The 15201-nt window shown below is 34.5% G+C and overlaps 1 protein-coding gene across 1 annotated transcript; it reads right to left on the reverse strand.

Annotated features, from left to right (window-relative positions):
- LOC109716553 (cyclic pyranopterin monophosphate synthase accessory protein) lies at positions 442-5802 on the reverse strand (the record flags this gene model as incomplete). The annotated part of the gene is given in 3 exon segments (XM_020242068.1): positions 442-1786; positions 3971-4109; positions 5766-5802. Coding segments are annotated over 3 exon segments (752 nt in total), but the record flags the coding sequence as incomplete, so codon positions are not given.

Below are 15201 nucleotides of genomic sequence, written 5' to 3' on the forward strand. Positions count from 1 at the left end.
ATTAAAAAGTTGGATGGTAAAATCAAAATTTTACAAAATTGATGGATCATTCAAAATGGTCCCTAGTTCCAAAAAGTTCTATACATTTTTACCCTTCTTTGTCATTTTTTTTCTTATATTTTTTTTTCTTAATTTTATGCCATATTGAACGACATGATATACTAAGCTAATTCTTAAATAGCACCAAGCTCATTTTGCATGTTTCCACAAATGAGCCAAAGTATAGCATGCAAATGGTATGGCTATCTCTACAGATTTAGCTAGAAAACTAAGTAAAAAAGCAAGTGACATCCATATCAGAGAAGTGTTTCATGGCAGGGAGGTTCATCGTTAATTCAATCAATCTCCAACTTCTCTGCAGATTATGTCTAAATCCAAGAAAATTCTCATTCTCCCAGTGAAGTCAAACAAAGTACTATTGAAGGAGCATTACACACCAGGTGTTTCTAAATCTGATACTGCTCTCCCAGGAAACAAAATGTACATACTCATTACAGATTTATTTCGTCACAGCATCCATAATGATATGATGGTAACAAGCAGTACACCTCCTTTGCAAATATTCTGATTTTCACATTGCACTTCTGAAAAAATTAAAACATACCTTTTATAATATCCACCTACAAGTGAACTAACATTGGTTTTAAGCATATGGGGGGTGAGAAAAAAAGAAAATGATGAGCACAATATTTATGAGAGGATTTCATACATTTTACCCTAACAAGTTGGTACCTAAAATTAGATTGAATCGGGCAAGATGAGAGTTTCCGGAAGGAGGGCTTAGCAACTCGGTGGCATGGAGGATCGCAAAACATTTGATTATGGAATCTGGTTGGGTCAAATAATCCCAGAATAGTGGGATTCTTGAAGGGGTTTGAATTCAAAAGTCCTGTTTTATCTTGCCATGCACACTGCCAACCTATTATGATCCTCAACACGTCTGAATCGCTAAACCATCCCTCTCCCCGTTTTATCTGTATCCAATCTAATTATGGTTGCCAAAAGGGCCCTAGGAGTTCTCTCTCATCAGATACAATGAGGTGGAAAGAATTCAAATACATCGATCACTGGTTACCAACTAAAGGGCATCATCAACTCCGGTTTGAAACCAAATGATTCGGAATCCAAGCCAGTTGCCTCTAAATGGACGGCAGTCAGTATTTCCTTCTCGTCACAAATATTTTCAAAATTGACACCATAACCAAAAAAATCACTGTTTACGTGACCATTCCCCACTCTTTCCCCCACTTTTGTGCTTGAGCTGGACCTCCGTAATGCAAATATCCTTTGAAGCAGCCTTGCACATGTCGTATACAGTAAGTCCTGCAACAGCCACAGCCGTCAGTGCTTCCATCTCCACACCCGTTTTACCGGTAGTCGTAGCCTCTCCTTCTATCTCCACGCTAAATTCCTCCTTATTAAGAGTAAGATCAACACGGATGTGTGTCAGCGAAATATTATGGCACAAAGGGATGAGACTGCTCGTCTGCTTAGCACCGTTGATTCCGGCAATTTTCGCCACATTTAGAACGTCTCCTTTTGCTATCTGGTTGGAGGAAACGAGATTGAACACTTTTGGGCCGAGGAGTACTCTGCAATTAGCTATGGCGACTCTTTTTGTGTCTTCTTTTGAGGATATATCTACCATTGTGGCCTGCCCACTACTGTCAACATGAGTTAGTTTAGGTTGGCTTTTGACAGAAGGAGAACCTAGCTGGGGTTCCTTAGAAGCACTTAGGGTAAAAGCACCGCTTGAAGGGGCTTCGCCAAATATCGACTCCATTTCCTGAGATTATAGGTTACATGAAAATGTAATGGAGAGAATAATAGATCAGTGCAATGATATAGAAATCATTTGTGAGTGGTGTATACTATTGCTATCCAATCATTAAGATTATTGAGTTTAGTATGCATGTTATACAGCTCTACGCGAAACAGAGTACCAACGTATACATGATAAATGTTTTCAGCCAAAGAAAAATCAGATGGAGATTATCAGTTTGCTAACAACTGTCAGTGATTTAAGCACATATTTACGAATATAAATGCTCTACACATGCTTTAAACTACATCATACACAGTATCAACTATAAGCAATTTGATAAACAACAGTATCTCATACTCTCAGGCCAAATTGGACTGATAAATCATTTAGCATGCAACTATAAACCACGGTCATAATAGTGGAGGTATAAGTTCACCTATTCGGTTATTGAGCAAAGAAGTGATGAAACAGAACTCAGAAGATAGAGGGAAGAGTCGCGGAACTTTTCTAAAATGTTATAAAATGTATAATCAATGGTAATAAGCAGTTACCATGAAATACAGTCTACTTTGATTGCCGAAAAATAATCACATATTAAAGAACCAAATATGCAATTATTTGAATATCACCATAAGTACCACCTCAATCTACTAGTTTGGAACTAGAATGTATGGATATTATAATAAGCTAGCTCTTTACTCATGGAAGAGGCACAGATACACCTCAGTTTAATATATTTGTTTGGACAAATTGCACAAGGGTTCACAAAAAGCCTTTCTTCAATTCTTTTGTGTGCTATGGTACAAGTATTTTCCAATGATAAAGCTTCAACATTTCATTGATTATTGTTATGGGTAATCTAATCTATTTAGAAATCAGAGGCCATTGTGTGGGCTACAGCCAATTGTCACCCTAATCTGAAAGTATACGCCAGAGAAAGTTTCGCCTATACTCTATGGAACAAGATTTGCCACTAATTTAGGTCAGGATGGGCAGTATGTATCCAGTTGACAAGGTATGGATGCAGAACATTCCCTGTCAACTACAAAACGCAAAGAACCTTTTTCGACCTTTTTCCAATAAAAAAAAGAACTTGGAATATCTTTGTGATCACTTTTTTTAAACCATTCATGCATTTAAAAGATTTGATTTGATAAAATCAGGTGTTAATCCGGGAAAGGATTGATTCCCCAACTTGCAACCAATCAATTTAAGTGCAATCAACGAAAATTTAATGAAATTAGTAAAAGAATAATGGACATATATGCAGATTGCAATTGAAGAATTAATCACTTAGTTGCAATAGAGTTTAAATTAAATTGAAGATTAATTTTAGAAAATTAAGTTTTCCAAAATTTTAATCCTTAAATGGAAATCTAGCTTATTATTTTCAAGAAACTTGTTGCCATTAGAGCAATTCCGTCAATGAGTTAAAGATACTGCATGACAAGTGACAACACAATTAAGAACAATTAAGATAGAATTCAAGAAACAAACAGGAGAATAAAGAAAAATCTATGGCAAGAGTATAGGTATTCAAGTAAAGCATATTAGTGGCCTGCAGCACAAAATTCACCCTCTGCAGGGTCGTCCTATGGCTAATAAAATGCCAAGCCCAGTGACATGCCGTGATACTTGCTGCAGTGATTGTGTCTTTAAACAATTAATTACTTGTTGTTCTTGATCATTTTGCTGTGGGAAGCTCACTTTTTATTTGATTACTTAATTAGCAATGCTTGCAAGTGAATAATTGTCCTGAATAAATATTACTCTTCTATCATGAAATAATTTCATGTATTGCTTTCTGAAGATTTGTAATACCAGTTTCTTTGTTCGTGACATCTTGTATATGCAGCATAGTTTTTTCAGAACCCCAAAGCAGCAACTTCATGAAGAAGTCAGCGCTACTTCAGGAAAAATAATATCACTAGCATTACAAATATGTAACCTCCTTATTCATATATTAGGTGTTTTCAGCTCTGAAATGTGAGATGATATGGTACTTTTCACCTAAAGAGGAGCATTAAGCATTTGAAATAATAACTAGACAGGCAGCTTTTCGTTAAGATATAACAAGCTACTTTAATCGAATGACTCTTAACTGGTCATATGCAGTAATGATTTCTTAAATGGCAAAAAGATTCATTGTAGGTCAATTCATCTCGGAAGAAAGATTGGTTACACTGACAAGCGTAAAGAGATTACCTTATTAAGCTCCGTGATTGCATGATCATAACCATCGTTACTGACGAAGCGTCTTCCTAGAGAATAGTGAGCTCTCATTGATCTTAGAAGCATGCTCCGAACAATAACCATTGTAATGCTGATATGTTTATCTAGATAACTGAAATAGGGGAGAAACATACCTAATCAGAGGATCCAGAACAGTAACATACTTTTCTCTACACAACAATCAACAAAAATCTCCTAAGCATTAAGAAGCTTCAATATCTCACAGCAATCCAAGGAAAGGATCTCTATGTCCATGCTGGAAAGATTTTGTACAGTTACCTCTTTCTTTGTTACTAGTAGAGGCAAGCTGTTCAATAGAATCACTTTCGTTTTCCGCATAAGTGTGCAAATTTTGAAATGCAAATGAACACGAATATAAGCTTCAAAAACCAACCTTAAAATCGGAAATCAAAACCATGGATGCCAGCACATTGATTTGGATAAGCAGAAGATGAAAAAGAGGGAAAAGCAAAAGGTGGAGCAGTATGACAAGAATAGTCAGTGCCTAAAGATGCGGCACTGAGAGAAAAAAGGAGGTGACAGGGTAGAGAAAGGGGAGGGACAATGAAGGGTGGAGGAAGGAGACCACAGCCCAGATATCTGAAGTAGAAGGCAGAGCAGGGGTTGGGTGCGGATTTGTGTGCATATTTTGGGTCTACTTGCACCCCATGCATCCATACACATCATTCCTCAGGGTTTTTGGGAGACTAACCCTACAGAATTTTTTAATTATAAAAATAGACATTCAAAATTTTTATTTATAAAATTAGGCTTAAACGGTAAATAGTTTACCTTTTTTAGATTCACTGCTTTCTAGAAGTATTAAGTCATTCACCGCTTTTCCCAAATTTTTTCTCATCCGAACTCCGAAGGATGTATAACATTAAACAATAAAAATAATTTTAATGTTTTGAGAAAGCAATAAACAGTTTACCGCATTTAAAAAACGGTGAATCGTTCACCGCATAAGACTAGTTTATAAATAATTTTTTTTGAAGGCCTATTTTTACAATTATTATTTTTTAAGCCTATTAATAAAAAAAAATTCTCATTCATCGCCCCCTTATATTTGATGGTAAATATCTTAAAAATATAATCTAATTAAATAAATACAATATATAATATGTAAAGAGCCTATATACAAACAAACATAAAAGTTCTGAAAGGCCATTATCTAGCCATCAAATAGTCCCAAAAAAATCAATGGTAGAGAAAAGATTCTTTTTTTTTTTTGGGTGTGTGTTGAAGGAATCAGTGTTCAAAATTTATGATTTTTTGATATGTAGGTCTTTTGAACTTGAGTTAGATTATGATATTGAAGCCTCCGTGATATAATTTTAGGGCCTTATCATAAAAAAAAAAAGGTAAAAATGTATAGAAACCTTCTCAACTATATGCTTTTTTGAAGAAGACTCCTCAGCTATATTTCAATTGAGCCCCTCTCAATTCGATTTATTTTATTTTAATTTTTATACTAAGTTAAAACTTTTATTAAAGTGAATAATCAATTTAGATTTATTTGCCAGAAGAACAATTAAAGTTATTAAATTTGATGAATAAACTGATGAATTTGATAAAATCTCTAATTTAATTGACTAAAATCGCTAAATTCTAGAAAAACGAGTTTAATTAGATAAATAAGGACTACAATTTTTTAAAGATGATTTTATGCATAAAAAAAAAATCATGCATTTTGAATGCCTATTATCTGGCCATCAAGAAATAGAGGATGAACAATTCAGCGTTGGCAGAAGGACAAAGTGGTTACCGTGAGAGGAGATGGCACAGCCCGAGGGGAGGCGGGTGTTGGAGTGTGAGGGGGGTCAGAGTGCGAGGGGCGTCGGAAGACTGCCTCTACCGTCGCCACTACGGGGGGTTTTCGATCGCCAGCCACACCACGCCCACAATACTCTCCTCTTTCTCTCTCCCTCTCTCTCACCCCACCCCCAAAATTCATTCATGTAGAGCCCTAATACTCTCTCTCTCTCTCTCTCTCTCTCAAATAGTAATGGAAGATACCCAACACCCTCTCCAAATTATATTTAGGGGCCATATTGCGCTATTAGTAATGCTACATTATTTACTGAATTATTATATACGAAATAAAGCAAATGCACTAATCTGAAAAGATTTATATAAAATTTTTATAATCCCGGCAGTATAAGGCCAACCAAAAAGGCCCTGGAATAATCTTGCGCTATTACTTATCATGTATTACTAGCAAAATTACGTAACGTTATAATTTAAAAAGCTCTATGAATAATTCCTAGTAATCCTGGCAGAATAAGATGAACCAAACATGTCTATAGGTAAAATATATAAGAAAAATTGCTACAAGTACACTCCATATAGAGTGCGCTTCTTACTCCCTTTACATTCTTAGATTTAAAAATCCTAATACGTTTTCGTTAAAAGAAAAAAGAAATTTATATGGCAAACGAATAAATCTATATTATAAAGAGCCTAGGGCGTAAGATCCACACTTATGATATGGATATATATGTTGGATTGGTCGATATATTATTTTATTAAATCATGACAGTTGAAATTTTTAAGGGTGAAAATCGAAAACCTAGCTCCAAATCTTACAAGAAAAAAAATCTTTGTACCAAATAAATTATCATTAATTAAATTATTCTTACCATAATTATTTAATTCAGATTCGGCAAAAATTCGGTACGGGTATAGTACGAATAAAATTTGTATCCTATAAATTCATAAAAAATTATGGCTAAAAAACGGATTCGCCAATTATTTGGATACGTGATTTATATGGATATTATACGTTCACCAATTAAAAATATATGATAAAAAATTCGGCTAGTAAATTAAGTTTTTTTTTCGTCTAGATTTATGCTATTAGCATAAATACTCATAATTCCTAAGAATATAAAAATAAAGAACTACAAAATTAAGCAGATTAAGTAAAAAAAGAATAGCAAACTATATTATGCCCCACAATATGTAAATAATCAAGCAAATAAGCGATTAAGATAGTCCATATTTAAATATAAAACATAAAGATTCGCATACAAGCATAATTGGAAATTAAATACAAGATAAAGCAACAGTATCAACCATATATATATATATATAAGAAAACTGTTATAAATAGAAATCAAAAGTAATTAGGGAGAAAAAAATAATATTGCTAGGATTCTAAAAATATGGCACTTAACATGCAGATAATAACAAATATTAATTTCACTCATAGTCATGGAAAATATGAATTTGTAGTTTTGTACCAAATGAAGTTGGCGTGCCGCAGCGGAACAGCGGAACTCGGAACCAGATTGCGAGTGGTGCGCGGCCACGCAGGGTGTTCCGATGGCGAGTGGCTCGCGGCCGGGGTGGTTCCAAACTTGAGATGGTGAGCAGCACTCGGCCTCGCGGAGGGTTCCGGTTGAGCGCGCAGTTTTTCTTCTTTTTTTTTTTTCCGTTTTGAGCGAGCGTGCAAAGAGGAGCGGATGGAGTACGGACATCCCAACATAAGTCCTTTTTTTTTAAAAAAAAAAGGGAATAATTCCGCGGTAGCGAAATATTCGTCAATAATAATCTAAAAATAAAAAATATATTTTTATTTTAAATTTTGAAAGAAATTTGTATACGCACTATTTTATTCATTTGCTTATTTAATAATTTACGAATTCACTNGGAGGGCTCCGGTTAAGCGCGCAGTTTTTCTTTTTTTTTTTTTCCGTTTTGAGCGAGCTTGCGAAGAGGAGCGGATGGAGTACGGACATCCCAACATAAGTCCTTTTTTTTAAAAAAAAAGGGAATAATTCCGCGGTAGCGAATTATTCGTCAATAATAATCTAAAAATAACAAATATATTTTTATTCTCAATTTTTAAAAAAATTTATATACGCACTATTTTATTCATTTGCTTATTTAATAATTTACGACTAACAAAAATTTTTACAACCAAACACAATCTAATACTGGACAAATTGTACCACATTCTCCAACATGAGTTCTATTTTGCTCTATATAGTTATAGATTTGATATTACAAAGGTAAAATATACATAATTTATATATACTATAAACTATTTTGAATAGACTATCCTGCATTTTAATAGAGGCTTTCGCTGTAATTCTGGTGCGACGCTTTATCCGTTTAACTTTCAATAGTACTTTATTTTAGTTCTTATCTTAGACTAAAAATTATAATTTTTCTATCTAATATAGTAGGGCTACTATACTCTTATGAATATAGACTTCTTTTTACTCATAAATTATTTTTGACAATGGAACTTCCGAATTTACGATCTATACCATTAAATATAATTTAGAGTATTTAAAATTTTTAAAAAATAAATTTTGTGATTTTTAAAATTATATTAAAGTCCATCAAGTGGGCATAAAATGAATGGTCAAAATTAAATCAAGTCCTAAAAATAGATGATCGAATTTTTTAATTTAAGATCGGAGTTATTGATCTTATTAAGATAGTGAATAGAATGTTCTATAAAAAGTTCAACCAATTTTGATGTTTTTGTACTGTTAAATTAACAAGTATCTTATACGAGCTGTTAAAAATTATCAATTTTAAAATCTTTTGAAGGTAAATGATGTCGAAAAATTATAAAATTTAATTTTTAAAAATTTTAAATGCTCTAAATCATATATAATAGTATGAATTATCGATTTAGAAGCTTTATCATCGAAAGCGACTTATGAGTACGAAGGCAATCATACGCATAAGAGTATAGTAGTCGGACTCTCTCTCTGTTTATACTTATATATAGAGAGAGTCCAGCTACAGTGCTATCAGTAGCACCAAGAACTTAATGCTATTAAGTTTTTCGCTGTTAGATTTACCCTTTTGACCATTTCTATGTATAGAGAGGATAGAAAGAGAGAGTCCGGCTGCTAGCTATCAATAGCACCAAGCACTTGGTACTACTAAATTTTTTGCTGTTAGATCTACCCTTTTGACCATTTCTATGTATAGAGAGGATAGAAAGAGAGAGTCCGGCTGCTAGCTATCAATAGCACCAAGCGCTTAGTGCTACTAAGTTTTTCACCATTAGATCTACCATTTTGACCTTTTTTGCCCGTTATATCATACTATTCGACCAATCACCTCCCTAACTCTTGGGGACCACTATCATTATAACCGCATATCTCTTCATCTAAGGGCCGAAAATCTAATAGCACCAATGACTTGATAATATTAATAATATAATAGCCTAACCAACTGTCCCTAGAGCAAGTGGCAAAGGGCTTGGTAGTTGGTATCCGAGACCCAAATTCGAATCCTAGTTGATTCACATTTCTAGCTAAGTTTATTTATAAATGAAATAAATGAAGCGAGTAACATGTTACCCATCTCTCTCTCAAAAAAAAAAAAATATAATAGCCTAGTTCTAGGGGTGGAAATGGGCCGAGTTTAAGAGAGCAAGGTTACCTTATTTCAAGCTTGGCTTGAAATTAATTTCGAGCCTAAATCTAGACTCAAGCTCGGGTTGAAATTAATTCGAGTCAAGCTCAAGCAAATCTAATTTTGAGTCAAACAAGCTAGACCCCTAAATGAGCCGTTTGAAATTCTTAGCATCACGCAATCTATAGTTTAATTTTTATAAAATATTGTTTAAAATTTGATACAAAAATATGTCTAATAGTTTAATATACAAAATAAATAAATGAATACAGTATTAAAATATTAAAAAAAATAATTTAGGAAAAGCGACTATACAAGTAAGTGGAAGAGTGGGAGAGATAGTAATTAGAGTAGGATTTTGTTGGTTTGATTTTGTGGGACAGCAAATATGCTCAATAACCAAAACTCTATATGCATATAATTATAATATAGAATATATATTATTACATATAATTAAAATATTATTATATATAATTATATATATTTATAAATATTTTTAATATTTTTAATTATATTTGAGTTTTTCAAGCTTAATTTGAGCGAAACTAGTAATACACAAGCTCGGCTTGAAATAAATTTTGAATTTTTTTTTATCTGGTAAAGCTCGGTTTATTTAATTTCGAGTCAAACTCGAGCGAGCTAAATACCGAGTTGAACGCATGCCGAACACGTGCCAGCTTGCTCATGCAGTCCATTTTCTTTGATTAAATAGGGGGATTAAGTAATGAAATGACTAATTTACCCCTAATTGTTTGATATCACTTTGAACTCTAAAATGTACCGGAGATCCCTCAACTATATGCTATTTTAAAATAATTCCTCAACTTTTTAGTTTTTGATAAGCCCCTTAACTTTTAATTTTTGGATATTAAGTGATTTAGTAAAAAAAAGAGAAATTTTTTTAAAATTTAACACAACTTTCAGCTAAAATAACTAAAATAATTTAATTTCATAAGGTAAAATGTATGGAGACCCCTTAACTACAGGCCATTTTGATATAGAACCCTCAACTTCAAATTTTTTTTTATTGACACCACTTTAACCTCTATTTTTTATTTGAGTTTTTATATTTATTTTAGTTAAAATATTTATTAAATTTGAAAACTTTATTAGTTATTAATTATTAATTGGGTTAGTGTTATTTACTAAAAACTAAGTAAAGTTATTAAATTTGGCGAGATCACCAATGAATTTGATAAAATTCATAATTTTTTAATTAAAATCGCTTAATCTTTAAAAATTTCAAAGGTAAGGAGATATCAGGCAAAAGAATAAAAGTTGAGGGGGCCATTTCAGAAAGATCTGTAGTTGCGGATTTCCCATTTTTAACTTCCAAGAAAATTAGAGGTCTAAAAAGGTCTCGATAAAAAAAGGGTTAATTGCATACAGCTTCCTGTAAACATATCAAATAGTTGATATAATAAAGTTCAACTTTTTATTTTTATCCCTGCATAAGTTCTACCGTTTTTAAATATGCTCCTATTATTAGGATTCGTTAGAAATATATAATTAACTACGAGAAAAAATACTTAACCCTGGTTAGTGGATAAGTTAAATTGACTTTTTTATTCTTCTTACATTATTGGTAAAATATTTTTTTGGAATGACATTTTTGCATAATTTTAAGAGTTGGGGCTTTTGAAAGGATATATTTGTAAGGGCAAAAATATCATTTTACTTAACTGGTGTTAAAAAATAAACAGTACTCTAACGGTAACAAATCAGAGGGACAAATATGAATATCACTGACTTTTGTAGGGATAAAAATAAAAAATTAAACTTTATAGAGATATATTTACTATTCGATATATTTACATGGAGCTATATGTAATTAATCCTAAAAAAATGTAAGTTGAAGGAGACATTTCTTCCCACTTGACTATTATTCCGGTGATGGAACTTTTTGAAGCTGAATTTGGGACATTCTTGAGCGCATAATAGGTTGGGAGACTAAGAAAAATCTACAAGTCTAATGATTCAGATCGGCCGATATTCGTCACCTGTCTCACTTCGAGTGCTAGCTTGGCCATTGCAATATCGTCACTCATGCCATATTCTTTCCTACGGAGCAAAAAGCATAATTCAGCTATCTCTCCCTGCTTTTCTACAAATTTTATACTCCGACAGAAGACTAATAATTTCACGTAGTCGTCCTTGCGTAACTCCTACTCTGTGACGATGATCTTCCACTCGACGCCACCCATGAGAACAGCCCCGAGTGTCCTGTCCCACTGGTGAGCATCACACTGATCTTGCAGTCCCCCGCGATAAGCTTCACCGCCAGGCTGCCATGGTTCCGCCCGACCTCCGTTTGCTTTCTCTTATGATCACCGTCGTCAATGCTAAATTTTTTTTTATTGTACTTCTTACGCTTCTTGGTCATGAGGTAGAGAAGGTTGGCATCTCGCCTTTCGTCGAGGGAGAGAAGGGGAAGGAGGCATTCGTGAACGTCAACGATATGGATGAGGAAGTGGTTCTGCTGCATTTCATCATCAGATTGCTGTAAAATTTTCTTCATCGCCAACTTAGAAGCCATGAAAACTCCTTGATGAATTACTTCGTTGATTAATTACTAGGGATCATGCATAACTATCGTATTATATTTACTAGTTAAAGATTTCGCTACTGAAAAAAAAATTACAGTAAATATACTGTAATAATTAATAAATAATAACAAAAAATTATTTAAAAAATAAAAATTATTTATATATTAGAGATTTATTCAAAATTAAGCCATAACAAATAGAATAACTTCTTTTTCTCTTAACTCGACTCGCACATCTCGGTTTACGCTACTATCTCCTATTTCACCGGCTCGAACTACTCCTTTTTTCTTCCCTGCGCCCCTCCTTACTTAATAAGTCGTTTACTGATTTCATGGTACACAAAGAAGCTGATCCACCTGCATAACAAAAGGACCTCCTTCCTTTTTGCTCTGCCCACTCTCCGTTCACACGGTTATCAAAGCGGAGGAAGGGTGGGCAGCAGGTACCACGAGCCCTCTGTCCCACACATCTATCAAGAAGCAAGTGTAGTTCTTTTTTTAAAAAATAATTTTTTAGTGAAAAATGCATCAAAAACACTTTTGTTTAACAAATTTAATAAGATAATCAGTAAAAAAAAAAGACGCAGAAGAGTAAGCATGAGGAGAAGCGGATATCATAGATTGTCCGAGACCCTACATGACCCATCTCTTCAGCACCGCAGAGGCCATCATCTTTGCCTTTTTCTCCTCCTTCATCACCACCCCACTATCCTATGAGGAGTTACGGCCTTTGTGTTCCCCACCAAGAAGCATAGCTGCCCCTCCCTTCTCTCCCCCCTCCTCTGCAAAACCCCTAACCCTAACCTTAACCCTAGCTCGCGATCCTTCGATCTTCTTCGCTCTCTGTCTCTGATCCCTCAACCTTGTGTCCCCCGTCCCGCTCCCCTCTCTTGGCTTGCCCGCGCTGCCGACCTCCTCGCCTCCACCCTCGTCGACGTCGCCCCGCTCCTTTCCCGCTCCTCCTTCGACCTCGCTACCTTCGCCGCCCACCACCATTCCGGCCTCTCCCTACTCCATCGCCCTCCACCTTCTCCGCCATCACCTTCTTTCCGCCTCCTCTCCTCCCCTCGACTCCTTCCTCCCCTGCGCCCGCCGCAGCATCGCCGAGTGGGATCGAGCACCTTCGATTACCATCCTCCACCTTGCCGCTGCTGCCACCGCGCTCGAGCCCCATCTACGCCGCCGCTGCCGCGCGCCGCGGGATCTACGTCACCAACACGGTCGCCACCCTCGTTCTCAGCACCATTGCGTTGGCGCTCGGCGGCGCCAGCACTGGCGCAAAATCAGGCCTTGGCAAAGAAGGGAGAGAGAGGTAGGGAGAGCGCAAAGAGCCAGCGCGGGGAGAGAAGCATCGGAAGAGGCGAGATAGGAAGAATGGGAAGAGGGGGGAGAAGATTTGGTACTTTTTCAAGAATGAGGGGGAAGATTTGGTACTTTTTCAAGATGGGGGAGATTTCCAAAAATTCGGTAGATTCCCAAGAAGGGAAGATTTAGTAGATTTTCAAGAAGGAGGGAAGATTTGAGACAGGGACGGAGCTATGTTGAGACTTGAGACTGAAGGGGGCCATGGCCCCCCCCAAATTTTCATAATTTGCATAATAGCCTTTTTTATATAAAAAATTTTAAAAAAATATTTTTATTTAATTTTAACAGTATGATGAGTAACCTGTTTTTTTAAAAAAATTTGGCGCTAATATAATGCTCTCTCAACTCTGAGTTTATTTATTTATTTTTTATTTAGTACCTTTATAACTTCAAATTATTTTCGATACTTTTTTTAATTAATTAAATTAAAGATTATATTAAAGTTAATAGCTCTGTCAATTAATAATTATTTATTATCACAATTATATTTAGTAAAAATTAAGAAATTAAATCATTCACTGAATTACTATTACATTTAGTAAATTTCAAAGTTATTTGAGTGAAATAATATAAATAAAATAATTCGAAGTTAAGTAAGTATAAATAAAAAAGGGGTAATGCTTTTTTACACTAATTATTTAGTCAATATATGTTTTCATCAAAAATTTGACTAGATAAATTTTGTTTATTTGCTAAAATTTTAATTTATATGTATTTTTGGCCCCCTTTATAATCGAGTACTAGCTTCGTCCCTGATTTGAGAAGACTTTGAACGTTTCCAAAAGAGTGGAGAATTACTTTTTCAAGAAAGAGGGAAGAGCTGTAATTTATTAAGAAGTTGACATATATGCTATTTAGAATTGTCAAATTATAATATGTATAGATACTTGTGCGTGTGTATATATGGAGTGCGTCTGGGGTGCTTTCGGAAGCACGGAGCGCTCCGTGCTTCCACTTTGTTTTCAATGTTGGGACTTTCAAATCGACGATCGGCTCCGTTAGACTTGATCTAGAGTATTTGAAGTATGTAGAAAATAAATTTTGCGATTTTTCGATATCATTTGCCTAGTGATCGAAGTGGCTCAAAATCAACGGCTGAAAATAAAAATCTCACAAAATATGATGATATGACATTAAAATTTTAGATCAAAGTTATTGATCTTGTTTTATATGGTATAAAGAATTTTCTATCAAAATTTCACGTGATTTGGATATTTCTACACCGTTAAACTTGCAACCGGCTCACCACGGCCGTTAAAATTATTGATTTTGAGCCCCTTCGATCACTAGGCAAATGATATCGAAAAATCGCAAAATTTAATTTCTTGGTACTTTAAATACTCTAGATCAACTCTAACGGAGCCGATCGTCGATTCGAAAGTCCGAACATCGAAAACAAAGTGAAAGCACGGAGACCTCCGTGCTTACGAAAGCATACCAGCCCACTCTATACATATATATATATATATATATATAGAGAGAGAGAGATTATGGTAAGAGCAGTGTTGAATTATTTATAATTCTACGTGCTACTACTCCTAAATGTATTTGGAATTGGACACATTGATTTGAATCTTCACCGTTGGATGTTATTAAATCCGAAACTGATGAAATTAGTATATACAACATGAAAAACGCTATCCATAGTGTTGAATTGGTATTTATTTAATATATATAACAACACTTTTTAACGGAAGTCGATGGAGAGGGATTTTTAATGATTATTTTTGAAATTTGGAAGGCTATCCGTAATATTTTAATTTTTAGAGGTTATTGATGAAAGTTTAGTCTCCAGAAGGGTATGTATGAAATTTTGTCAATACACTAACTTAAACTTTTGAGGGACAAATCCGCAATTTAATGTCTTTACAGGGACCCTTATGCGATTATGCTTTTCCTTTTCTTTTTG

Source organism: Ananas comosus, linkage group 10, assembly GCF_001540865.1.
Source record: "Ananas comosus cultivar F153 linkage group 10, ASM154086v1, whole genome shotgun sequence".
NCBI lineage: Eukaryota > Viridiplantae > Streptophyta > Magnoliopsida > Poales > Bromeliaceae > Ananas > Ananas comosus.